This window comes from Etheostoma cragini, chromosome 18 (assembly GCF_013103735.1).
Source record: "Etheostoma cragini isolate CJK2018 chromosome 18, CSU_Ecrag_1.0, whole genome shotgun sequence".
In the NCBI taxonomy this organism is placed as follows: domain Eukaryota; kingdom Metazoa; phylum Chordata; class Actinopteri; order Perciformes; family Percidae; genus Etheostoma; species Etheostoma cragini.
Genome location: NC_048424.1, coordinates 13,753,576 through 13,778,465, shown reverse-complemented (window position 1 = coordinate 13,778,465; position 24,890 = coordinate 13,753,576). Strand labels below are relative to the sequence as shown.

At 39.1% G+C, this 24,890-nt stretch overlaps 2 protein-coding genes across 6 annotated transcripts in view; both read right to left on the bottom strand.

Annotated features, from left to right (window-relative positions):
• The window catches only part of sel1l (SEL1L adaptor subunit of ERAD E3 ubiquitin ligase), a 9,716-nt gene extending 4,747 nt beyond the window's left edge, over nt 1-4,969 (bottom strand). The window contains exons 1-8 of the mRNA XM_034899729.1: nt 4,377-4,969; nt 4,183-4,220; nt 3,275-3,470; nt 1,866-2,033; nt 1,141-1,246; nt 597-759; nt 400-453; nt 178-237 (exon numbers count right to left, since the gene is read on the bottom strand). Coding sequence (XP_034755620.1) covers nt 178-237; nt 400-453; nt 597-759; nt 1,141-1,246; nt 1,866-2,033; nt 3,275-3,470; nt 4,183-4,220; nt 4,377-4,461 — 870 coding nt within the window. The 5' untranslated portion in view covers nt 4,462-4,969. The remainder of the gene's footprint in view (nt 1-177; nt 238-399; nt 454-596; nt 760-1,140; nt 1,247-1,865; nt 2,034-3,274; nt 3,471-4,182; nt 4,221-4,376) is intronic.
• A 1,101-nt stretch (nt 4,970-6,070) lies between these two features.
• arhgap18 (Rho GTPase activating protein 18) lies at nt 6,071-24,872 on the bottom strand. 5 transcript variants are annotated; one of them, XM_034899734.1, is made up of 18 exons: nt 24,661-24,872; nt 16,615-16,843; nt 15,423-15,561; nt 14,705-14,787; nt 14,283-14,435; nt 13,119-13,182; nt 12,468-12,589; nt 11,510-11,581; nt 11,207-11,300; nt 10,805-10,896; nt 10,472-10,549; nt 10,137-10,296; nt 9,960-10,042; nt 9,647-9,853; nt 9,162-9,296; nt 8,210-8,331; nt 8,040-8,095; nt 6,071-7,877 (listed from the first exon to the last, which is right to left on the bottom strand). In XM_034899734.1, exons 1-18 carry the CDS (start codon nt 24,771-24,773, stop codon nt 7,786-7,788), a joined length of 2,094 nt encoding a protein of 697 aa, XP_034755625.1. In that variant the 5' UTR covers nt 24,774-24,872; the 3' UTR covers nt 6,071-7,785. The 5 variants fall into 5 exon arrangements, with proteins under 5 accessions (XP_034755625.1, XP_034755624.1, XP_034755622.1 ...); XM_034899733.1 differs by lacking the exon at nt 24,661-24,872 and adding an exon at nt 23,467-23,850 and having other exon boundaries at nt 16,615-16,837; XM_034899731.1 differs by lacking the exon at nt 24,661-24,872 and adding an exon at nt 23,467-23,848.
• Nucleotides 24,873-24,890: the final 18 nt, after the last annotated feature.

Sequence of the window (24,890 nt, the reverse complement as noted above, 5' to 3'; positions counted from 1 at the left end):
TAATGGGAAATGTAGATATTGCATTAAAGATCAGCCACCCACCCAGATCAGCTGGTATCCTGTCTATAATGGAGTGGACATTTGTAAGTGACCCCAGACTTTCGCACACACCCCCACACCCACACCCACACCCACACCCACACCCACGTTGCTCCACTGACAGACAACTCCACTCACCAGGATCATATGAGCTACCAAGTTTCCACCCAGTGCACCAAAGGTGTAGTAAACCAGGGCCTGACAAACAGAATGTAGGTTATATGGATTAATAATTGTTTAAAAAAAGACAGAATTTACGTAACATTTTACAGATGCTTTTGTCCAAATTAACTTACAATAAGTACATTTACAGTAAAGACATTTACAGTTATTCATACAGAATAAAATAATAATAAGTACCTTAGCCTGACTCGAGTTAACTCCGAGTCCTGCTGCATACAGAAAGCCGAGAGCCTGTGGAAAAGTAAACAAAGCACAGTGTTACACAACTGATTGTCTAAGCACAAATACACAGCATATCTGATAAGATGTCAGGCCAAAATGGCTTTCAACACTTTTCTCAAGTGACACATTAACATTTTGGATGAGATCTTCACCATCTGAGCTTTAGGCGAGCCCTCAATAGCAAGCTTCTCAAACATTTCTTTGGCCTTAGTGACGTTCTGGTTCATGTAGTCCCCAAACAGCATGGCATACGCCACCTTCTCCATGGCTTTCTGGTGGCCTTTCTCTGATACTTTCAGCAGTTTTTCGTATAATCTGAAAATGGTTGGATAAACAGAGGTGGCGTGAGTGAGATTGGATTGACACAGGCACAATAAAAAGGATGTGTGTACATAACAACAGTACTGACATGACAATCTAAAGCAAATAAGGATGGGCTGAACAAAGTCACATGGTAATAAAGCACACACAATAGATATAGCCATACCAAAACTAAATGTACAGTCAAATTAGGTTATATTGGCTGCTAGATACACAAGAAGTTATTAGTTTTAATTTGCTGTTTTTTTCAACAAAAACAAAAAGACAGTAAGCTTGCCAGTCTTTAAGCAGCCCTGATGTCTTCAACACAGAAGATTTAATAGCAAGTTGGTTGTTAAAAAACAATGAAATTAATCAGAAGATAAAAAACCTAACTCTTTTTTCTGGGCCCTCCTGGTGGTGGCATTGAGCATGCGTAGGACAGTCTGATACTGCTCCTCAACCTCCTCTGCCTGCAGTCTCTGCTGTGCCTGCTCATCCGCTAAAGGAAAGAGAAGGGAAAAATGAAATGAAACGCATAGTAATTCTGGAAATGAAACTAAATGCACTCTTGGGGTGGATTCCCTCATCAGTTTCAGTAGCTGATGAGCTTTTCTAAGGCTTTGATTTTGATAAGAAAAGAAATTAAAGTACACAAATTCTACATCTATTTCTCTTTATTTTGGCTTTAAATAGGGCTGCACAATGTATTGTTTTTCTTTTTGTTATCGCAATATCAACTTGCGCAATAAACACATTGCAAAAGGCTGCAACATACGCAAAAGATCCTTGAATGTTGAAAATATCAAAAATATCAGTAGAAAACTGCACTTTAAATATATATCTGTTATTCTTTTGTATGCATTGTGTTGCATTTTATGTTCAATTAAAGAATTTTGGAGATTTAGCAGTATACTGAAAGCAGCAGAACTGAGTAAACTTTAATATGTGTCTATTGCAAGTTAAATCATTATTGCAATATTGAACATTTCGCATATTTTCCTCATATCATAAAGCCCTAGCTTCAAAATAAGACACTGAAGGTAGTTTATAGCTTAGTCATATTTGCTTTTGGTAAGTGTTCGCCCTATGACAAGCAGGGTATTAAGTTGAAGACTTACTCTCACAGAAACCCCACTTCTTCTCCTGGTCGTAGTCGTAGACGGTGGCGCACCACAACCGTCCATCCCCCCGTCCATCAGTGGTACAGTCATAGTACTCCTTCCCCTGGAAGAGGAATGGGAAGATACAGGGCTCTCCATGGTCTGTACCTCCATTCACCACAGGAACTGTGTAAAAGACAGTATAATTTAAATAGATTATAGAGAAAACAAAAAATAAAGTGTAAAATAACAGGATATAGTATGATTTGACCAGGTCCATTGAGCTCTCTGTTTTCAAACAGTCATGGATTTCCAACTTCATATTAAAGATACAAAGTCTCATAATTCTAATAAATGTCAATAAATGTCCATCTTTATACAAGCTCAAAATTATACTTGTGCAAGACAGCTGCAGAAAATGTACTAACGATCCCATAAGTAAAATGATGTAACGGAGTGCAAGAGGAGCCACAGGTGCAAGGCGCTGTTCAGTTCTCAAGGGGTTTAACTGTTTATCCAATCAGGCGCTACCCTGAAACCACACACACATCTATGCTCAGAGTGAGCAACACTGAAAACAGGTTAGCGTGTCAAGACTCAACAAAGCTCACTAAATAAGACAAGACAGTCTTCATTCTCAAAAACAGATGTGACTTAAGACAAGGTGAAATCGTAATGGGAACTGAGGAGTCAGTAAGCTACTGACAGACTATGACTGCTACAGGCCAGCCACATGAGCCATAAATGCTTATACAAGAGCCAAGATGTTGTGACTAAGAGCTAAACTATGTTTTTGAACATCAAACTGTTTAAATCAGTTCATGATAGTCAGTTGTTATATTTGAAACTACAATGTGCAAGCCAAAACCTGAAATCTCCCTTCATTACAAGGATGACCAAAGGCCCGGTAGCTAACCAACCCTTCTTAACACAGATACGTGAAGGATAAACGACTGATAACATCAGCTATCAAGCACCATAATCATTATATTTTAGCGGTGTCCACGTGCAATTGCATGCTGCCGGAGCCACAGTTTCTAGTGTAAAGTAAGTCTCATAGCGATTCCACTAATCCATCCATTCCTGGCTTTAATTGGGCAGGCAAAACCACTTTACTCAAAAGTCTGCTACCACTGATAAAAGATATTCCAGCTCATGATTTTTGTCTCAAACAGACATGCGGATACACGCATAAGCCAAGAGCCATGGCCAGAAAAAGCAGTGTGTGTTCAGTAGTTAAAACAGCAAAGCTCAAACCTCAATTCATTACATTCAACATACTATGTTGTGTGTATGTTTACGGATATCAAGTAGCTGATTGGACTAAGTGCAAAGTAACCAGGTAACTAACTAACCAGTTGTGATTCTTATTTTATGGCTGTACTGCATGAAGTTCATACAGCTCACAGTTCGAGCTACAGTCTTACCCTCTTTAGGTTTTTCCTCAACTGGGGGAGGCTGCTCCGGCAGGTCCTCCTTCTCCTCTCCCTCCAGTCCAATCCCAGGTGACTGTTTCTCCTCTTCTGCATGGGATACTTCATGACCAGAGGTCACAGAGTCCCCAGCCACAATTTCTGATGCCAGGCGGATGTCTTCTTCTTCAGAGTCTGGATCATGGTAAGACTGGAGCCATAGACAAAAAGTTATTGTAAAGGAACAGATGAAAGAGGGGAATTGCATAGCATAACAAAATAGTTGAATGACTACAATTACATAAGTCAAAAGCTACAGATGGCTTTTACAGAACATTCCTGATATAGATTATTTAAACTTAACAGTGATTGTTTTCTCTCAAAAGTCTTGCAACAATATCTGCTCGATTCTTAATTACATTAGACAACTAACGTAAAGTAAACTTTCATTCCTCTGTACCTCAACAGCTCAAATTTGGGTTCTAACATTGCACTTTTACTCATGTAATAGAGAAGACATTTAATGGGGGTCTTATGGAAAATAGAAATCACAATGTTTAGAGTCAGCACCTGAACAAGATAGATTTTCTCAATGACATTTAAACGTAACAGTGCCAAATTGTGATAAGTAAGTGGTAAGTATTTTAGCCAATAGCTTGGATAGGCTTAAATCAACTGCTGTGGCAATGTCAACATCTCCTGTAGACAGATAATAAGACACAGGGCAAGGCAGTCCATGCCAGAAGCAATCCTTAAAAGCCATAAGACACTGGGCAGCAGATAAAAACCAAAGCAATTATCACGACAACAGCTGTTGGCATATTGGTCTGCTTTCCACCACATCTACATTTCTAACAGAAATCGTTAATCCTCAAGGTTTGATGTGCTAACTTGAGACAAATATCAAATAGCTCACGAGGTACCTTTAACTCTGGTCCGTCATTGCCGTGTTGCTGTTCATCTGAAAAGTATTAATATGGTAGGAGTCAACAGAGCGTAAACTTGAGATGGACAAAGGTGCTTGCTAAATATAAACAGCAGCTAGCAACAGTTGAAGAAACGTAGACACTTAGCTATGTCCGCACAGAAATTAGCCAGTTATAAATGTTTTACTTACCAGCACTTGTTCCTTTGACGAAGACTATCAGCAGAATGGTCAAAAAATAAAACTTCCTTGTCTTTAAATACCTTTGATAGCCCATTGTTGTTGATGTTGACAAGCTAACAATCTGCTAGCTGTAGCTGCTGCTATTTCTATCACCAAACATCCAGTTACAGTTGAGTTACACTATGATGTTGCATAAATACACTCACACACACGCTTAATAAAAAGGAACAGTATCCTCTCTGGATAACAGTAGTTAGTTGGTTTTGACTACTGTAGCATTCAAACAAGCTAACACATGCAAAGCTACACAAGCAGGGTGAATTACGTTTTACGTTAACGTTAGCTAACAAGCTAGCTAGTGTTGACGTTACATAGCCGCACAAAAGAGCAACCAAACACCTCAATATTTGCAAGAGACGCAACTGCTCGCTCTAAAAAATGGTTGCCTAATACCGCTTGGTATTTCAAAACCTCAAAGTTTGACAGCGACATGCAAAAGCTTTCGACTTTGGTTTTTATACTAGGTTTTTATTAACCAAATACTAGCTACTTAGCTGGCCATGTTAAGCCCTTACCACTGATCGGTACTTCCTATTCTCGCAATTTGACCAATCACAGCACGTTTCATTTTACAGTAGCCAATAAGCGTGCGACAGAGAAGTGGCAGCGAATCAGGTGCGTACACAATTATGTTTCCAGTTGACGGGTTTGTCCCATACAGTCAATGGTTTGTCCACGACACCAAAATAAGTTGTGGAAATAATAACCTAGAGGCGGTTGCTTTGAGCACGCTGTTATGGCTACCACCATATATATTTTAAATGTTTCTGTTTTGTAAATAGGTCTTGAATGTATACATGTTTAATGCTTCTTATTTTGTTATTATATCGTTTTGGTATTTAATTTTGTCTGTCTTTTTGTATTCATTGTTATCCTCCATTGCCTTATAGATTTATTTTTATTACTATTATTTACCTAGCCTATCTTATTATCCCCTACATTTTCTACTTACTGTTTTTCTTCATGGAGCCTCCCAGCATGCTATTCACACGTATACTTGGACTGGTCATCTTGAATCTTTTTAATTATAAGGTTGACATTTCAAATGTGAAGTAAAAATCACACACAGTTTTATAGTTTTATGGAATGCTTGGCATCAGGGAAGGAATAAAAAAGATCTTTTTTAAATCCTCTCATGAGTTTATTTGAATACATTTCTGATCCTTTCTGAATTGGCTGCAATATTGTTCTGTCTGGTAATGGTTTCAGCAGCTTAAAAACATATTTTCCTATTTAAATTCAAAACTCTGTACGACCAGTTATGAATATCAATGCGCTCAGATTCGACTTCTACGGCTACCACAAGGAGTGGTAGGAGGTGTCCGTCTCTGATCCATGGTAAACCAGTGCACTATAGCTAAGGCCCTATAAGCCCCACTAAAACCATTAGCACTCGGACCATTTGACTGACTGGAACCATTCATTCTTACAGGACATTATCAGGCCTGTCAGCTGGAGAGAGGGTGCTGTACTGTAAGGAGGTTTACACATTTAACAGTGGAGCTGGAATTTATATGGCCCAGATAAATGAGCCAGCCAACACACACACACACACACACACACGCACACGCACAGGTACTCAGGTACTCAGGTACTCAAAGTCACCCAAATAATTGGTCTTTTTCATACAGGCCCTCAGCAGATGCAGTATGTAATAACTACATGTTTATTTACAGGCTGCTTTAGTGGTCATTTCAGAGGTGGTAATAAGACAAAGACATCATTTAAAAAAAAAAAAAAAAAAAACATTCACAGTAAACAAGATAATACAAGGCAGAGAGTTACTTAGCTAATTACATTTTCAAACAGGGGCACATTATTTGTAATTTCCACAAGAGTATTATCTGCAATATTTGACTTTGTGGTGCTGAAATGATCCTCCACAGGCTGTTAAAACTCTGAGAAACCAAACTGAATCAGATTAGACTAGCACAGCTATGTGCCAAAGATGTTCTTTTCCTGGATTATTACAACTTTTGCCAGTGTGCTATATAAAGTGCTCCAGACTGTGAAAAGCACAGAGCCAAAAATCAAAAACAGCAAAAGCCAAAAAAAGTAGTGTCCACATACTTTTGGAAACCCATCATGTGACAGTATATCATTGAAGGCCTTTTATAGAGTGAGTCATCTTTAAAATGATCAAGTCTTGTAACTTACAAAAAACTTGTAAGGCAATTGATGATTTACATGCAAGCAAACACATAGGCTACTATATACATATATAAAAATGTGTTTACATTTGTACACTGGCGAGTAGCAGTTTTTTAAGATGGACCATATATTGACATACTCAAACATCGGTTTTAAATGTTATAATGTACAGCAGTTTGAATGTACCTTAAAAACAGTGATGTCATCATTGCATGTTCTGGTTAGCTATCAGTGATGACATTATTATGAAAGGTTGTGGGGTCACTATTGAGGTGTGCCACAATAGAAGGCCCCTCCCTCATATATAACTTACAGTATAGTAGTACCTCATCACCTCTCCTGTCTCTGAAGTCCCCATCCAGCTTTTAAACCCCTTTATGCCCATTCACTCCAATGTTCATCCTTTTCCGGTTACAATCAAGTGCTTTAATATATTCACAATTAATATTGTGACCACATGTTTAATTTTTGGGCTTTTAATAAGATAAAAAATAAATAAAGGCCAATTTTCTAAAAAATTATTTGTATAGAAAATAGAATTAAAATGTTATATAACTGATTCATGATTTAATAAAATTTGATGTTTTATTGTCCCAAACTATATAATATCAGCGTATTACTGAAGACACAACAAAGTAATTAGTGGCAATAAATCAACTGCGATACTTTATATATATATTATAGTATCACATACTGTTAAGAATCACAATGTTGTAGCTTAATTGCTGACAAACTGGGAGAAACGATGTATTTCAACCACAGAACTAAAGTGGTTTGTCAGAACTCCACCGAAGACAATGGTGCTTTTATTTACCCTGCTCAACTGTCTGATGCTTTAGGCTAAGAGTCATTGAGGGCCAAAATTCCAACATGTAGTATAAGGCAGAGTGGAAAAAAGTCTGTGTTGTGCAATATCCAAGCACATTCTTTTCCCTTTTCTTGTCTGACAACGTAGTTGTTCAATTCAGTGGAAAAAATTCAAATGTTTTAAGAATGCCATTGGACTAGTTGTATTGTTTTGGCAGTTTTCAAGGAAAACCAATGCAACCCCATGTGCGCATAAGCAACAAGCAAACAAACAAAGTCTGAGTACATTCAGAACCAGCAGAAACCTCAGAAATCCAGGTGGCGTTTGCTCTTAGTAGCATACATTGGGGAAAATTTGGAGCAGTCCATTATCCAGCAGGGCATGATGGTAGGAACGAGTTTATCGTTGCACAGATTTGATGACCCATTCTGCTGCAGGGTTCAGCTGGAAGAGGTCTTTCATGTAAGTTTCCCCATCTAGACATCTTTCCTCTGAGGGACGACAAAAAACAGGAGAGAAACATGATGTTGATATGACAATAACTATGACGGATTACGGCAATATGGCCTTTGGCTCACTAGCTGGATAATCAGCAGATAACATATATATCTTCTAAACTTTGTAATTATTCAGATTTTAGTAGAACAACTTACTGATGTTTCCTCCAATCTCATAGAGACACAGCTCTTCTTGTTTCACTGCCACTAAACTGGGAGGACAAAGAGATAAAATGGAACATGAAGAGAGGACAGACCTTATATAGCCCAAAAAATATATATACTGTGTGTGTATTTGAATGAGCACTGTACACACAACCCATTACCTCTCCTGGCTGAGGAAGCGTGTTAATACATCAGCAGCCTGCAACTCTTCAGTAAGCTGAACTGCCATGGACACTTTACTGAATTGTGGTGCTTGAACTCGGATAAATCCCTGTGAACTCTCCTTGTTGTTAACACAGACGGAGACAAACATGGAGGGAGAGAGAGCGAGACATTCAATCAATCACACCACCAAAAACACTGTCCTCGTCACATACAAACACTCACATGAGACGGGGACTTAAGACCACAAGAATGTGGACTTGGATAAATTCCTGCTTGTGTGTTTAATAAACTCCAAACACTGTTTGGTCTCATAGCCCTTAGCCAAGCATGCAGGGTCTAGCGTTGCTGTAGTTACGGCTATTTTCAAGAGAACAGTACTCTCTACTATGCTGCTATAGCTAGTTTAGCTATCTTTTAGTGTGGTAACATAGCAGCCTGTTTGCCAAAGACCTACAATAAAATCAGCAAATGTGTGGGACATTTTTTAATGTTTTGTGTTCATTAGATATTACTTAATACATCCGATAAAAGAAAATTATTGTATTGAAGGGTGAAAACTATTGTGATAGGGGATGTGTATCTTATTACTGACTGACTGACTGTCCTGTATTTGGCTCCTGATGATCCCATGTTGCACCACGGATAAAATATACTCACTACACACAGGAGTAACAGTCCTATACATCACCACTAGATGTCATGAATACTCAATATACTGTATTGAGAAATACCAAAGGATGATTGGTTGGTATCAAATTGTCACTATTAAGGTTTTTATGGGGTCTTACTATTTTAATGTAGCTATATTATTATTTATTTATCTAGCCCTGCCATACAGGGTCAGTTTTAGATAGATAGATAGATAAATAGATACTTTATTTATACAGAAGGAAATTAAGGAAAGCTGGAGGTTTGTTTACTGATATAAACATGAATTAAACCTCCTACCTCAGAGACAGCTTTCTCAGATGGTTTCTCAGTGGTAATCTTCTTCAGTAGCTTTCTTACAGCCCTCTCTTTATTGAGTTTGCGATGGCTTTCCATGTTTTGTTGTCTGACCTGGGTCATAATGAACTTGGGGATCTGGACGGAAGAACACACACACACTTAGTAGACACTGTATCATCCTCTATGATCAATGGAAAAAAATGAATGTAAATGCTTTTTTGAGGAACTATGCATTGAGAATTTGACTACAAACTGTGGTCAAATTTAGAAAATAAACTCAAAAATCTAACACTAAACACTTTTTTTGTCTAACTACATATTATTCAACTCCAGAAATTTGCTGTGTATGAGAGAAATAACTTCCTCGATTGATTTCAACTATACAACTATACTGTAAGTGCTGACATGGACACAAATGTATAGTTTGTTTATAGTGGTGACTTTAATGACAGAAAATATCAAGCCAGAGGGCATCTTATCCTTACTGTCCATAGAAGATTCTGGTATCGAATCAGCAGCCGGACGATGTTGGCTGTGCTTGTTGCCATGGAGAACTCCTGTTGTTCTGTAACCTTGGAGCGGAAGCCTTTGAACATGAAGATGTTGGGTGCCATGACAACAGAGACGTTGTTAAGAGTCATTTTATTCTTGGCCTGGTGGTCAATCACACGCTGGAAAAACTCCACTAGTGCCTGGAGGAGCGAACAGAAATCGCATTTACAACCAAAATAGTCAAAGCTTTTTGATTTATTGAAGTGAAACATGAAAAAGCACATTTCAAATTCAGTGTGAATTTACCTTCAAAGTGTCCCGATTGGCCTTAGGTAACAGAAGGACCAACAGGTTCAAAGCCTGCAACTGCTGCTTCTTTGTGGGGAGCTCTTCAAAACACATACACATGAATTCTTAATGCAAGTGAATGTGGCTGCAAAGCTCTTGTGATTAAGCACTTTCATACACAGATAATATACATACTGTTGACAGCAATAAATGCGTTGAGGTACTCCACAGTCAGCAGTGGATGGGGTAACTCCCTGATGAACAGCTTCAAAAGGCTAGCAGCATCGTGCTGCTTCAACTGTTGCCATGGAAACACCCCATCATAGAAAGAGGACTCCAGCTCCTGGCACAGTGACTGGAGTTGGGACAGATACACACACGAAAGCTTGTTTCACTACTTTACCAACCTCTAGGACACCTAATGATGACAGGCTGGTAGTAGGAACATCTTCTTTCCTCTGCTAATGTGACTAACAGTTTTGCCATTTTCATTGTGTCTGTAGTAATGGCAGTCAAATGCTTTAACAAACCTTTACTCTGGTGGCTGCCCCAGGGATCCTGAGTAGCCCCTCGATGTCTAGTCCCTCCTCCTCAATATGACTAATAAACTAGAAATAAGAGAGAGAGATATAAAGGTAAAACGTCACAAGTCCAAAATTAAAGTCAGTCCCATATACTTTAGATTCAGGTTGCTCGGTTTGTAATGTAAATTATGAGAATAATACTTGAAATACAGTAGGATGCATTATCATATTGCTGTAATACGCTATTATACGATTTCCTCTTATCATCGCTGTAATGTCGACTTGTTGACTTGTCCATGTCCCAAACTGACAATGTGACTGGCCGGCATGCTCGCTCACCCTCTGCAGTATGAATGGCACTTTGGTTGCGGGAACCCGCCTCTGGTCCTGATCCAGTAAAGTGGCAAGAGGAACACCAAATAGACCACTTTCTGCACACACACACACACACACACACACACACACACACACACACACACACACACACACACACACACAAGCACAAATATTTTGTAAAACAAAATACAAAATAATTCTAATATTTCTAATAACTTGTTTTTGCATATATCCCTTTTGTGTGTGTGTGTTTAAATGCTCTTATTTGTTGTTTTGACTTTTAAGTCTTAGTTTGTTTCTCTGTGCATGTCTGATTGTGTCAATTTTGTGTGTGTGGGTTGAGGAAGCATGTTTATCTTCAGGCCTTTAGTCGTAGTGAGTGAGTGAGTGAGTGAGTGAGTGTACCTTTTGTCTTAACTTTGACAGCTTTGTGTGCCTTGAGGTCTATCCCAGCGGTGTCAAACAGAGCAGTCGCCTCCACAAGCACCAGTCTATGCACCTGTCATAACAAAACAAACAGACAGAAATATACAAGACAGATAGACATAGATTAGTAACTGGTTTTAGGAACAACCCAACTAACTAATCTATTGAAGGGCAATTTGTCTCACAAAGGCATTGTAATCGTAAATTATAAAATAAACAGAACTATATGCATCAACGATATATTGTAATGTATCAATCATATACACAATTTTCCTTAAGCACCTTTTTCATATCCAGAGGAGACAGATCTCCAATTCTGGTCTGACCTGTTTTATCTCGGAGCAGCTTAAAGTTCTGGAGAGGAAAAACCAGACAGAGTGGCGTCAGTGACACTGATGCTATGTAAACTTGAATCTTATAAACACATAGCACAGTGGACTTAAGCCGTTGTACCAGCTTCAACCACCAGATGGCACTACAGACCTGCACTCAAACTACTCACATACAAACGTGCCTTCTGCCAATATGCAACACAACCTGTGTACCATAATTTACGCTTAATGAAAGCCTAATTGTAATGTATAACAACCACTAACTATACATAAAATATTCTAATGTATGTTGTTAGATTTTTCATTTAATTCCCTGTTCTATATCCTGTTTTTATTACATCACAGGGCCACATTGTTGACAAAACAACACAATAAGACAACCTGACTATACTATAACTTAAGAATAACATTTCTCAATATAAGCTGTAGCCATGTACATTCACTATAGAACATTATGTAAAACTTGGACATAAAGTAGATACTTATATTGTTGTACAACTGCAATACAAACATCAAAGGTTCATCCTAAGTCAATTTTAATCATTTTAAGAATGTATCTGATTAGGTTCCATTCAGTGGCAACAAAGACCTTTAGTCACACTTAAAAGTGCACGGTAAGCAGTAAAAAAACAATCATTTTTTCTAAAATTTCTGTTGTCAAATGTCTGTTCTGCTATCTTTGGAAGTTATCGACCGACAACAACTAACAAGCTATCAATACAAGATCTAATATACCCCTGCACTACAGAATGCTCACAGTAAAAGGGCAATTCAAGGTGGCACTCCATAGGATTGCTGCTTATGCATTTAATCAATATACACAGTTTGTTAATTGTATAGAAACAAATTTCAGGGAGTGACTATAGCCTGCCTGTGTGTGTGTGTGTGTGTGTGTGTGTGTGACTCACTGGTAATTTGTCATCAGGTGAGTTAGGGCTAGTGATGACGTTTAACTTTTGATTGTTGTCCCTGTAAGTGAGTGCCTGCTCTGAAAACGCCACTTCAACATTCAGCTCTGTCTCTATTTCTGCTGAGAGAGAGAAAGACACACACACACACACACACACACACACACACACACAAAATTAAAGATACGACCACATAAGTAGTGAAGTACAAATGTTTATGTAGGCAAAGTGCAGTTGTATATACACAGAGAATTAAATGTATTTGATAACAGTGTTAGTTTACGTCACTACTGCATAAAGTGGAAGAACGAGAGGCTTGCTGCTTTTTCTGTACCTAGAACGTCTCTGTTGGTGAATAAACCTGACTTTTCCACTCATTTTGAAGTGATCGACTACAATATGTAGATAAGTCTATCATTCTGATCTTGTGTAGAGCTGAAATGGTGGAAATCACAAAGTTACTGTTGAATTGTGTGGATTTGGATTGTGAAGTGCAGTGTGTATTGTATTGTTATGCACTGTATTATGTTTCATTTTTTCAATTCTAATTCCAACATGTGTGTATCTGGGCCTCAGTTCATCATTCTCTATGGTGACTCATACTGTGTGTGTGTCTGTGTGTTTGCATCTGTAGGTATATGTTCAACGCACCAGCTGAAGTGACATCTTTTTGTCCATTCTCACTTCCCCCTTTAAGTTTACTAGGCTCCTCATCCTGCAGCACACAGCACAACACAGAGACATATAACTGTACAGCACACAGTGTAATGGTCAGTCATAAATTAACACAGAGGTCCCCCTCCCTGTTACATTTTTCATGTCACATATTATCTTGTCTGTTAATTAGTAAACAAATTGTGCATTCAAGTGAAAAAGTGTAAGATGGTTTAAAACAGTTTATGCTGTTGAACGCAGTAATTTGGAGTAGCATTAGTGAGTTTATTTTTTAGCCAACTAATGGATCTAGTCAGTCCAGAGACTTAAAGGGGACTTGATTTTGCAGTAATGGAGCAGGATTTGGTGGTGTATAAATCAGCTTAGTAACAAGTTACTGATTTACTGCAAGACTGGAGAAGTAACAACAAATCCAAATTTAGCAAAGTTGTGACTACTTCCTTTAAAAAGGAAACGTCTCGTGTGTTGTGGTGGGATGGTCAATTCATGCTGTCAAAGAGGGAAGCGCTCACGAAGGAAAAAAACAGTTTCAATTCAGTTTGAAATTAGTTTTCTTGTCACTTATCCAACATGATTTCAAGTACCTCATGATCACTGCTTACTGGGACAGAATGTGACATGACCTTACTTAACACAATAATAATCAAACGCTTTAAAGGAAATCAACATTCTGGGAAACCCATTCATTTGCTTTCTTGCCAAAAGTTAGTTGAGAAGATTGATACCACTTTCATGTCTATTAAGTAAATATAAGGCTACAAGCAGCAGCTGGTTAGCTTGTCTTGGCATAAAGACTAAGCTCATAGTGTTCAGCAGGGATTTTAGAGGTGCTGGTAGGTGGATTTTGTTACTTAGGACCGAGCCAGGCTAGCTGTTACCACTCTTAATGCTAATCAAGCTTCTCAACCAATTCTCACCAAGAAGGCAAATAAGTGAACTTCCAAAAAAAAAAAAACCTAAATTATGAGTTACACCAGTTAAAATTTTTGATAAAACAGATTTGTTTGACAATTAAAAACAGTTTTAGAGTATACAGCTGAACACCTGTAAATGTAATTTCTCTGGCGTTTTACCCTCCCAGATATTCTTTCATGTTGATATGATATCATTAGTTTGTGTCTGTGTACGTGCATCTCTAACCTTTTCAGGAGGTCTGAATATATCCCTGACATCGGGAACGTGTTGCCGGTTGCGTCGCCGTAGCCATGTCTGCTGTAGTGATGTCACACGACGTTCTACAGCTGCCGCCTGAGATCTAGTCAATGTGGACAGGAACACTGTGCTGTCTTCTTCCTGTCAATCAATCAATCAATCAATCAATCAATCAAACAGGCTTAAGCACGAGTCACTAGGTATCATAACTATCTAGTATATCCTCCACCTGTCTAATGTCTGTCTGTCTTCTCTACACATTCTTATTCATATAAGCACGTACCAACAAATGGCATAAGTAAACAGTGCAGTGTATGCTCACTGAAAGGTGTGAACAGCAAATACAAAACTGATAAACTAGGACTTAAGCTGGACTCTAACTATTTAAATAAGGGACAGACGATTGATACCTGATCCTGGTCAGCTGCTAGTGAATCATCAAACAGCCGTGCCAGCCCTGCCTCTGTAAGCCAAGCCTCTTCCTGTTCACCTTCTGAAAGAGAAAATGAAAGGAAGATCAAGAACTTTAATTTCTAAACATGGTTAAAAATAAAAAAAAAACATTAATAAAAAAAATTCTAAACACGGTTTCTGAGAGTGGTACATCACCATCACAATTTGTGATTCAAACCAAGGGAAATGGAGAGAAAAAAATATGGACAAAAATTAGAAAGAATAGGGTGAGAAGCCTTCCTTATTTCCATGTTAGACACAATTGTAGACGTGGAGGAAAGGTGGAACCACAGATGGAGCAAGACACATACTATACAGGAAGTGTGTTTGCTCCAGAACAATAGTCCTCATATACAGACTAAATAAGACTCACAGATATACACGATAAGAGTGGATAAGAGGTATGCAGGATTGCATGCTTGAAAACATGAGGCACTAAAATACTTTCCAACTTAAATTATGTAATTGTGTGTGCCCAGGGGCCCATTGTATCATAATCCATCCATGTCTGGAACCAGGCCATGCCTATAATCAAACATGAACTCTTCTGTGAGTAGAATAGTCCAAATCAATAATTAAAATACCTAATGTGAATGTCCATATAGACTAACAGATCAAAGAAACGCGTAAATTGACGTCTCTTTCAGGTCTATCCATGAACATGGTGTATCCTACCCTCTGGAATCTTCTGTTGCTCCTCCTCTTGCACTTCCCCTTCTCCTCCACCTTCTCCCCTCCCTGCTCCTCCTCCTGAGCGAGTGATATTCTCCACCTCCTTCCAATAGTCGTCCATCTCCAGCTCGTCCAGAGATTCCTGCGAGACGTGAAGTGAAGATACTTAAAAATACATATGGACACGTGAGAATTCCAACATTTAGTTTCAACCATCTATTTGTGTTTCCCATCTTGTTTCTGTCCTGAACAGTAGCTTTTGTTGATCAGATATGATGCACAGAATAAGCAAAACAGCTTTCACACAAGATTTCCAGCCAGTCTGAACAAGTCTCAAAAGAGTCAGTGTAACTGGCTCTGCAGATTCTCTCTGATATACACACTTATCAAACACACGGATATACTGTATTTCACATAAAACAGCTACAATTTAAACAGACATCAGAGCATGTTTCTCCAGTTTCCTCTGCTTTTTCTTTATAAAAAAAGGCATTAAATTTGAGTTAATTTGTTGGGTTATTGTTACTAAATTTCCATGCTATTGTTGAGCCAATGCTTATTCTCAGAGCAATCACCAATGAGACTGAAAGTACACCTTCACTGAGAGCTGTAAATTACTGAAAACATATGAGGGACAACAACTGTATGCCTGCCAACCAAACCCCCCGTAAAATTGTTCCGGTTATGATTTAGACATTTTAAATAGCAGACAATCTTACATAAGTTAGTATGACAGGAGAAAAGGCTGTTGACTGTGAATCCCACTACCTTTAACAATGTAAAGTGAAAGGCAAAAACAACAATACTGGGCTGATAATTAATGTACAGCCATTATTATCTATGGAAGGCAAACAATATAGTGTCATAAAATAGTTTATCAATGGGATTATATTGTTGTTTAACGGTTTAATGATGCAGAAATATAATAAAGATTTTGCATTGCTGTCTGAATGATAACAACTTTTTGTTGTTGTTGTTTAGGTCATTTACAGTGATCTACAACAGTAGTGTAAGTTACAAAAATCCAAAATAGTAAAAAAGCATCCCAGTACAGTGGATGCAGTTTTATTAGGGAAACACTCCATTACCTCCTTCACACTAAAGACTTCCCCCAAACAAGAATCCCGCAGTTGAATGTTCAGAACATCTACTACCGAGGTACTACCACAGATTTCTCACATCCTTCACAGCCTACCTGAGAGTTGCAGCGCTGACATGGGGGCCGCGGTCTGGGCTTGGAATTGGGACTGTGTCTGGGGCAGGAGGAGGGCTGAAACCTGGGGCAAGCGACAATGCTTGGGTTTAATAGCGACGCTGGGTCAGTGCTGGTGGTTTTTGTACTGTTGGTGGTAGTGGAAGGCCCAGATTTGTCTCCGTGATGTGGGCTCTGGTTCTGTTGAACAGTGTAGTGGCCTGTTCTGCGACTAGGAGAGAGACAGACAGGTAGTGGCAGACAGGTCAGTTGGATAACAAAAACTATTAATCTTGATTTAGAATATGTTGCCATAACGGGTACACTTACAGATGTGCACTTTGTACCTTGTTTACCAGTGTGTGAGAGAGAGAGAGAGAGAGAGAGAGAGAGAGAGAGAGAGAGAGAACTTTTGACACAACACTGCCAGTAAGTCAGAGAGACACGCGAGCCAGCATCATGTTAAATTCCCATGCAGTCAGCTAAGGAGGACAGCGGGGACTAAGAATAGCAGCTGTCACACAGCACACTCATCTCAGCATGCGGTACGCTAGTGTTGTTTAGCCTAGCCTGGCTAACACAAGTTCAAACCTTTGGTGCTAATTATTTTTAGGGTGACCTCATACAGGTTGGCAAGCTGTAATCATTGAAATAGTTTATGGTTATACAAAGTTTATTACACACACATATGTTGGATATGAAGAAATCAGTACACAGACTAGAACTAAACAGCCACTTACTTTAGCCTATCTTAAGTTTTCTGGTGTCCAAATATTTTAATCATGACCACACAAAATCCCTAGTTTTTATTTACAAGTCCAACTGATATGTGTAAATACTGTGTGCTTGCAATTTACACAATTGGAATTACAGATTGGGCTTTTTTTTAAAGCCCTAGAGCTGAGTCTAATGTGTGACAGACATGTCATAGCTTTTATAATTGTTGGTTGTAAGGCCTTAATGTCCTTTAACATCTTATCTATTCTGTAGGGTGTCAACAGCACAATCACATGGTGCCAGCGCTCCCAAAAAGGGTGACAGTACTGCTGCATATACTAGCATTACTAGTATACATACTCCTTTGTATTGTGTTGTATAACATCTGAAAGAGTGACAACAACAAAATGGGTCAAAATGCATTACCCCTGGGCAACTAGCGAGGATTTACACAATATGAACTACAGAAGTGCCAATGAAATATGTTTTTTTTAAGACGTTCTCATTCTTTTGGCTTAGCTGATGTCCGTCCTGAACGCACCTATTGTTGTGACAGGAAGCTAGATCTGGCGCTGCACATCCTATTCTCTGTTTCTCTTCCACTTGAAGTTATGGAGCACTTATAGAGTGAGCAGCAGATACAGTTGTACCACAACTTGCTGATGGTGTAGCTGCCTACAGCAGATCTGTGGTTGCAAATCCTTCATCCATCATCTCAACAATCATCAGCTGAGCCTCACCTGTCCAAACACAGCTGTATATTTGTCTGTCGGGCTGTTCAAAAGATGTGCCCTACCACAGTAGTAAAACACGTTTCAAGTCTCTGCAAGTTGATTTGATAATATCATAATAATAGCGTAATGAAATGAAAGCAACAACACAAGGGGAAAAAATTGCAAAACATACAGACTGGCTTAATAGTAATGCTTAAAGTACAGGCCACTGCTGAAGGATGTAGATGCTCTGGTCGAAAGCAGATGGTCTGTGTAGCAGATGACACATTAAAATATTCATGGAGTTAATTTAAAAATGTGAATGTCTCAATTAGGCTTCTAGACAGCCCAGTCAGTAGGAAATGGGCAACAGTAGTAATGTTTTAAATATTTAGCGACTATATTTAATAACTCTTGATTATTAGGACATGATAGTAGCAATTCTAACTGAGATGAAAGGAAATGAAATGATGCCGTGAGGCTAACAGGGAAGTCAAAACACCATGAGTTGATGTTCTATATTAATTATATTGGAATTATCAGCGAGTATAATACTGAGAGTTCTCGCTGAGCCGAGGCCACATACCACAGCAGAATTCCTGACACCCACATACACACACACCCACACACACACACACACACTTTGATCTGGTTTTAACAAAGAACATGAGGTATTTTAACAACAATTAACCTCCTTCTCTCCATTTCTCCACTAAGCTCTTTTCTTTCCCTCTACCTACTGTCCTCCTCATCTATTTCCTCTCTTTAATACACCTCGACCTGTACCTTTACCTTTTTACTTGGTACTTTGTATTTAGCCCCTGCTTTCTTCCATTTTCCTATATCTCCTCTCCTTTCTCCCTTCCTCCCAGTAGGATCTAGTCTAAGCTCTGTGTGATAAGACATGTAGAAACATGCTGTCTGACTCCTTGCTGTCCTGTTTGTTTTGAAAGATAGAAAACTTAGCAAAAATGTCAGAAATGTCCTTGTTTTATAAACTATAGGATATTATATTTTAGGAAGCAGATTTAAATCTGGTAGACACACACACACACGCACACACAAACACACACACACACACACACACAACATCCCAGGAGTTAATCATTTACCTTCACCCAGAGCTGCAGTATGAACAGTTGGACTAAACTATAAATCAGAGGTTGGCAAGCAGACACACACACACACACACACACACACACACTCATATTAACACACATTAGTTTGTCAGTGTTGGTAGTTGTAATTATTGAAGAGATTAAACACTGGTTTATTTATACAGTATATTTAGATGTGTGAACCTGCTTGGACCTTAAGTTTGATAGTTCGTTATCTATTATCTAGCCAGGCTAGGGGACATTACTCTTGGATAAGACGGATTGCAAAGACGTTTTCTTCACACATTCATGCTCCCCAGATGATGAATCCTAATGATATTGATGATCCCCTGATCCCAGGATAAGTCCTGCTATCATCAGGTCAAAATGGTTGTAGGCCAAATGCTTTTTCGTGCCAAGCTAATGACATTCCCATCACCCTCAGCTGTCCACACGCTTAACTAAGATGGTGCACATGCTAAACATCATACCTGCTAAACATCAACATGCTAGCATTGTCAGTGTTAGCATGTTGCCAGGGAAGCAGTAGCGTTCAGCTCACAGAGACACAATCATAGCTGTAGAATCTGTTGGGATCTGCGTGGATGGTTTACATGCTGTAGTTTAGTGGCGGTTTGTAGGTATCTACGTATATATTTGTAGTTGGTCTATTACACCACAAAGACACAAGATATAGGAGACTGTGATACAACCCTAGGCTTTGATTGGCTAAGACACCTCGTTTTCCATTTAACTATGATCCTATAGTGGAACACACATTTACAACCATGTTAAAAATTAAGCTTTGTAGCTTTCGAGTTATTTTTGACCACTCAGTGATTTGTGAACCTCAAAAGCATGACAGGCATGCTTCCTCTGAGGGAACTGGTTTTTATACGTAGATATTTGTATGTTTTTGAAGTGCCGGCTTCATAAAGTGCAGTAAAACACACATAACAAAGCACACTAGTTATTCAAAGCTTTACACACAAAAGCACACATGACTTGGCTCTCTTAGGCATACACTCACAGAGGTCAATTGGGCTGTCCTTGTCAGTAAAACAAATACATTCTCACTCTGGCACACTTTCACACATATGCACATATATAATTTAAAGAAAAACCGTGCTGCAGCTGTGTGTGTAATTGTTCTACTCTTTGTACCTTTATCCACACACCTTTTACCACCTGCTTTGAACTGTCGACACAGAATGAGTGTCTGTGGAGAGGAGTAGCTTGTAAAAGTAAATCTCACACTGCGAGGCGCTGACAGTAATAGAAGGAAACGGTATTAACCGACAAAGAGCAAGTTCAGCACTAATGAGTTCAATGTGAGTAAAGATCTGAGAAGGCTATGTTAAGATGGAAATGTTCTTATTTTATTCCACATTTAGACAAGTGTTTTGGGGAAGGGGGGGGGGGATTATCTGGGTGCATATAGTGATGCACGACTGTGGGTAATTGGATGTGAATACACACTAGGCGGCTAGGTGGCTGCGTGAAGCATAACCACACAACGCCACGAAGTCTAGTCTAATGGCGCAAAATCAAAATATGGCGAAGCGAATAACAAAAGCTGACAATTTTGTTTTGAACTGGAGTTAATCTGGAGCTAATGTTCCAAATAATCCAAGATTACAGGGTGTGGACAGCTAGTCCTGCCAGTCAAAACCTATAGACATGTTTATCAGAGCTGCTAGGCCACTTGAAGGTCCGATGTATGGAAATAATCTGACATGTTTGTTGTTATTTTCCTGTTCTGGCTTATGCATGTGACGCAAATGCGAAGAGAGCCAACGTGAGCAGATCGGAGAAGTTGTACCCTTTAGACGAGAAGGCGACGGTGAAGAGTTTTTAAGATTTTTCGCATTTCACTTTTTTGCCCCAAAAACGCCGTCGCCATCTAATACAAAAGTCACATGTGATTAAAATATTTTGTCGTTTTCACCCGCGAGCGTTGACGTGTAAACACGGCCTAAGACGACTGTTTGAGCCCTGCAACACTTTGTTGAGTCTCAGCAACAAAGCTCCGTTTAGTTAAAACAGTACGTTTCAACATAAGACGAGGAAAGAGGATGGGAAGTGCGTGGTATTCCCATGCAGATCAACAGGTGCCAGCTGTCTCTGTGGAAAACAGAGGCTGCCTTTGTTCTGCTCTCTCGCAGTCACTGGTCTCAGCTATGACCTACTGGTTGTATAAATCATCTGCGAGTTCTGATGAATCTGTTTTTGTTCTCCGTCTTTCTGCCTCCATCCCTGACAAGCACCTTATTTCTTTTGCCATCAGTTTCTCTTGGTTATTCTTCTACGCATTGATAGAAGTCTCTTGTCATTTTTCTAATCCAAAATTCACTTAATGACTGTTTTGTTGCAGCCCATGCTTGTCTCAAGTGTTGAAACCTTTCACAGCTTCTCTTCCTTTCTGCACATGTCATTTCCTGTGGAGCATTGTATTTCTGCTAGAGGGTCAGGTCTGTTGCATCACACACTGAATTAATCCAAACCATGTGTTTCCACTGACAAAGTCACACTAAATAGATGCTCTAAGAAGTAATGGTTTCTACATAACAATGGACAACACAACAGGAACACGCTTTCTTGTATATTTTGTTTTTTAAGCTAAAAGCTGAATTTCTCCTTCTCAGAGCACCTAAACGTCTACGTGCAAGACACTTCGAGCGGACACACAACCTTTATTAGGTTGGATATCCACTGCTGGTAAAAGGCCAGAAGCTTTCTTTCTGTCTATGTCTCTCATTTCCTGACTTGGGGAAACAATGACCACAAAACTAAGCCTTCACGTCAGCCTCGACAGGACATATACACTCTGTTGTGGGAGGTGAGACAAAGGCAGGCTGTAACACGATGCTGTTTTTTTCAAGTTAGCTGGACAAGCCATCTGGAACACACACAAACAGACACAAACAGACACGCACACGCTGGACTGTCGCTGTCTGTATGAGTTGTTTACTTTCAGCACACCACGGTTGTTGACAGCAGTTGTTTGCTGATCTAAACATGAACCGGACACACACAGCCAGCTCGGCCTGGATGAATAAACGAGAGTGTTCTCTACAGACTCAGGGAATCTGTATGCCAAGAGGCATTGACGCTGTTCTGAATGCTTGGAATGGCCAAACACCTTATAGAGACACTTACTGTTGCTTTTTCCTTTCACTTGTACCCATCTGTATATTTTCACGCTAAATTATTATACATATTATTGTACATTAAATGCTTAAGTCATTCATCATGCAAAAAAAAAAAACTTCTCCAGGTTTTCTTTTCTTTTTGTTTTCAGGTCAGGATGGGCGATGAGCATTTTATTACTATTTTAATAGGTTAAATGATTAATTGCAAACACAATGACATGTTTATTCCTAATGAAAATAAGGAGCACTTGCAGTCTTGTAGACATACGTTACTGCATTAAGACATGAGTGTAAATTAAACTCCTTTTAACCTGTTAGTCCTACTGCAATTAAGCATGCTGTGCTTGTTTCCACATAGATTTAGGGCTGTCACTTAAGATTCATATTGATCATTATTTGAATATTTTCTTAACTAATTAATCATAAAATTGGATCATAAAAATAGGGAAAAGGGGCCAATTTTACAGAGCTTAAGGGGATATCTTTACATATCTTGTTTTCTCCAACTAAAATGATCGCATTTGGGTGCTAGAAGCAGGAAATATTTGGCATTCTTGATTGCCAAATAACTTAAATGACTGATCAACTGTCAATATAGTTGCTGTTAAATTTTCTCTTGATTTGACTAATTGAATAATCTACAGTTGTAGATACTTTCAACTATAATCCAACAACAAAGTGGCTATTTTATATTGCAGACACGAACACTGGAAAAAAATGTTTTTTATTTAACACATTCTTAAAAACGATTATTACCAGACCTACAGCGGTGTAGAAGAGTTAGACAGGCAACCTTGCCAAATCTGGACTGCTAGCATAACAAAGCCAAGGTTAACCTGCTGATTAGGAATGTGGTAAAGGAAAAACATAACCCAAGGCCAAGCTAGGCGGGGTTGGCCCCATCATGGAATAAGTACAAACTTGCAATTAAGCAAGTTCTGCTGTGGAGTTCCTGCTGGGTTCAGGTTCTCAGGCAGGATGTAGTTAACAAACTGAAGGAGGATGGCTTTCATTCAGCATTCGCTACAACTCTCAAGTTGAAAATGAGGGAAATAACATTATTATTGTGACCTTTGCTCACTTGCTTTAACACACACACTCAGTCACACACACACTTAGCTGCTACCGCCCTCATTTCAAAGCGCTTTATTCCAACTACACACACTCTTGTCCCACCTGGGCACGGTGGACTCGAGGTCCTGGGCTGACGGACAGCTGGGTTCACACGGTCCAGTTTTCGGTAACAGTTCCGCGTTGCTGTGGTAACCCGTTAAAACCACTCCCTGGGACTCTTGCTGTTGCCGGCTCATGTTTCTCCTCCTTTTCTTCCTTCTGCTTCACATACAGCTGACACCCACTCACTAACTTCTAGGAAATAGATCTATTCAACTATCTATCTATTCACCTATCTATGTGTAAATGCTTTCCATCGCTGGACTATGTTGCCGACTCATTCTGACAACAAACTCTCGTCCTTCTGTCCCTCCGTCTCCCTCTCGTCTTTCTCTACTTGTGTGTTTGTGAGGCAGACAGAGGCCGGATTACAGACACACCACAGCACAGTGATTGGCTGAAACTACAGGGCAACGTTTTATAGGTGGCGACGCCCCTTGTTGCTCGAGGGGGTACTGACTACTTCCTGGTGCGATTCCCAATTAATGGAGGCTATTAAAAGTAAGACTTTTTGAATGGTGTTTCCATTGCTAATTAACAAAGCACCTCATTTTCTGTCAATCAATCTTAACATATTGCATCTCTTTATTAAGTGCACACACACTTTCTACTTTTTTAAGTAAATATTATATGTCATAGTTAGTAACACTACAATATGAAACACGACATTGTTACTTATTAGTGCATCAGCAGTAAAATGTACTTGATCATCCAAGGCCCTCCTCATCGTGAATAATGGTCCCTCTCAGTTTTAAATTAGTAATGTGATACATGAATGGTGATCTAATTTGAATCATTTCAGATGGCTGTTTAAAATATTGACATGTATCATAATTTATAGGTTTATCATATAGCTTGCAGCAAAGTAAAGTATTGCAAAATTCCTGGTAACTCCAGCTGTCAGGTAAATGTGGAGTGAAGTACATAAAAACTTGAAAAAAATCACTGTTTTGATTGTCAACATGCTTGCATTTGCTTATATTATGCATCTTATTTTGGAACCAGGTGTTTCAACATACAGAAAAATGACTCTTTTAAGTTTTAATATTTTAAACTCCAAAATGTCAAGTGTTGTGGAAAATATAAGCTATTAGACTGGTAAAATATTGACACCTGAATGTGGAACAAATGTTTCTTCTAACAATCCAAACATTTGCACTCAAACTGCAACATAAATGTGTGTCTCTCGTTTCTCACCTGAGACGGAGGTAGCAGGTAAGTCTGGAGACCATTGTGTCCGCCTGTGTCTGCGTCCAGTCTTTAACAGCATGACTACCGGCCATATGCTGGGAGATAATGGTAAAACACATACACACACAGTGTGAAAATTGGATTACCCAGAGAGGTCAATCAGATTTTTCTACTGCTCCATCTGCCCCGCTACACCCCCCACCACTACTACTCGGCCTGCCCAACCACTAACTTCC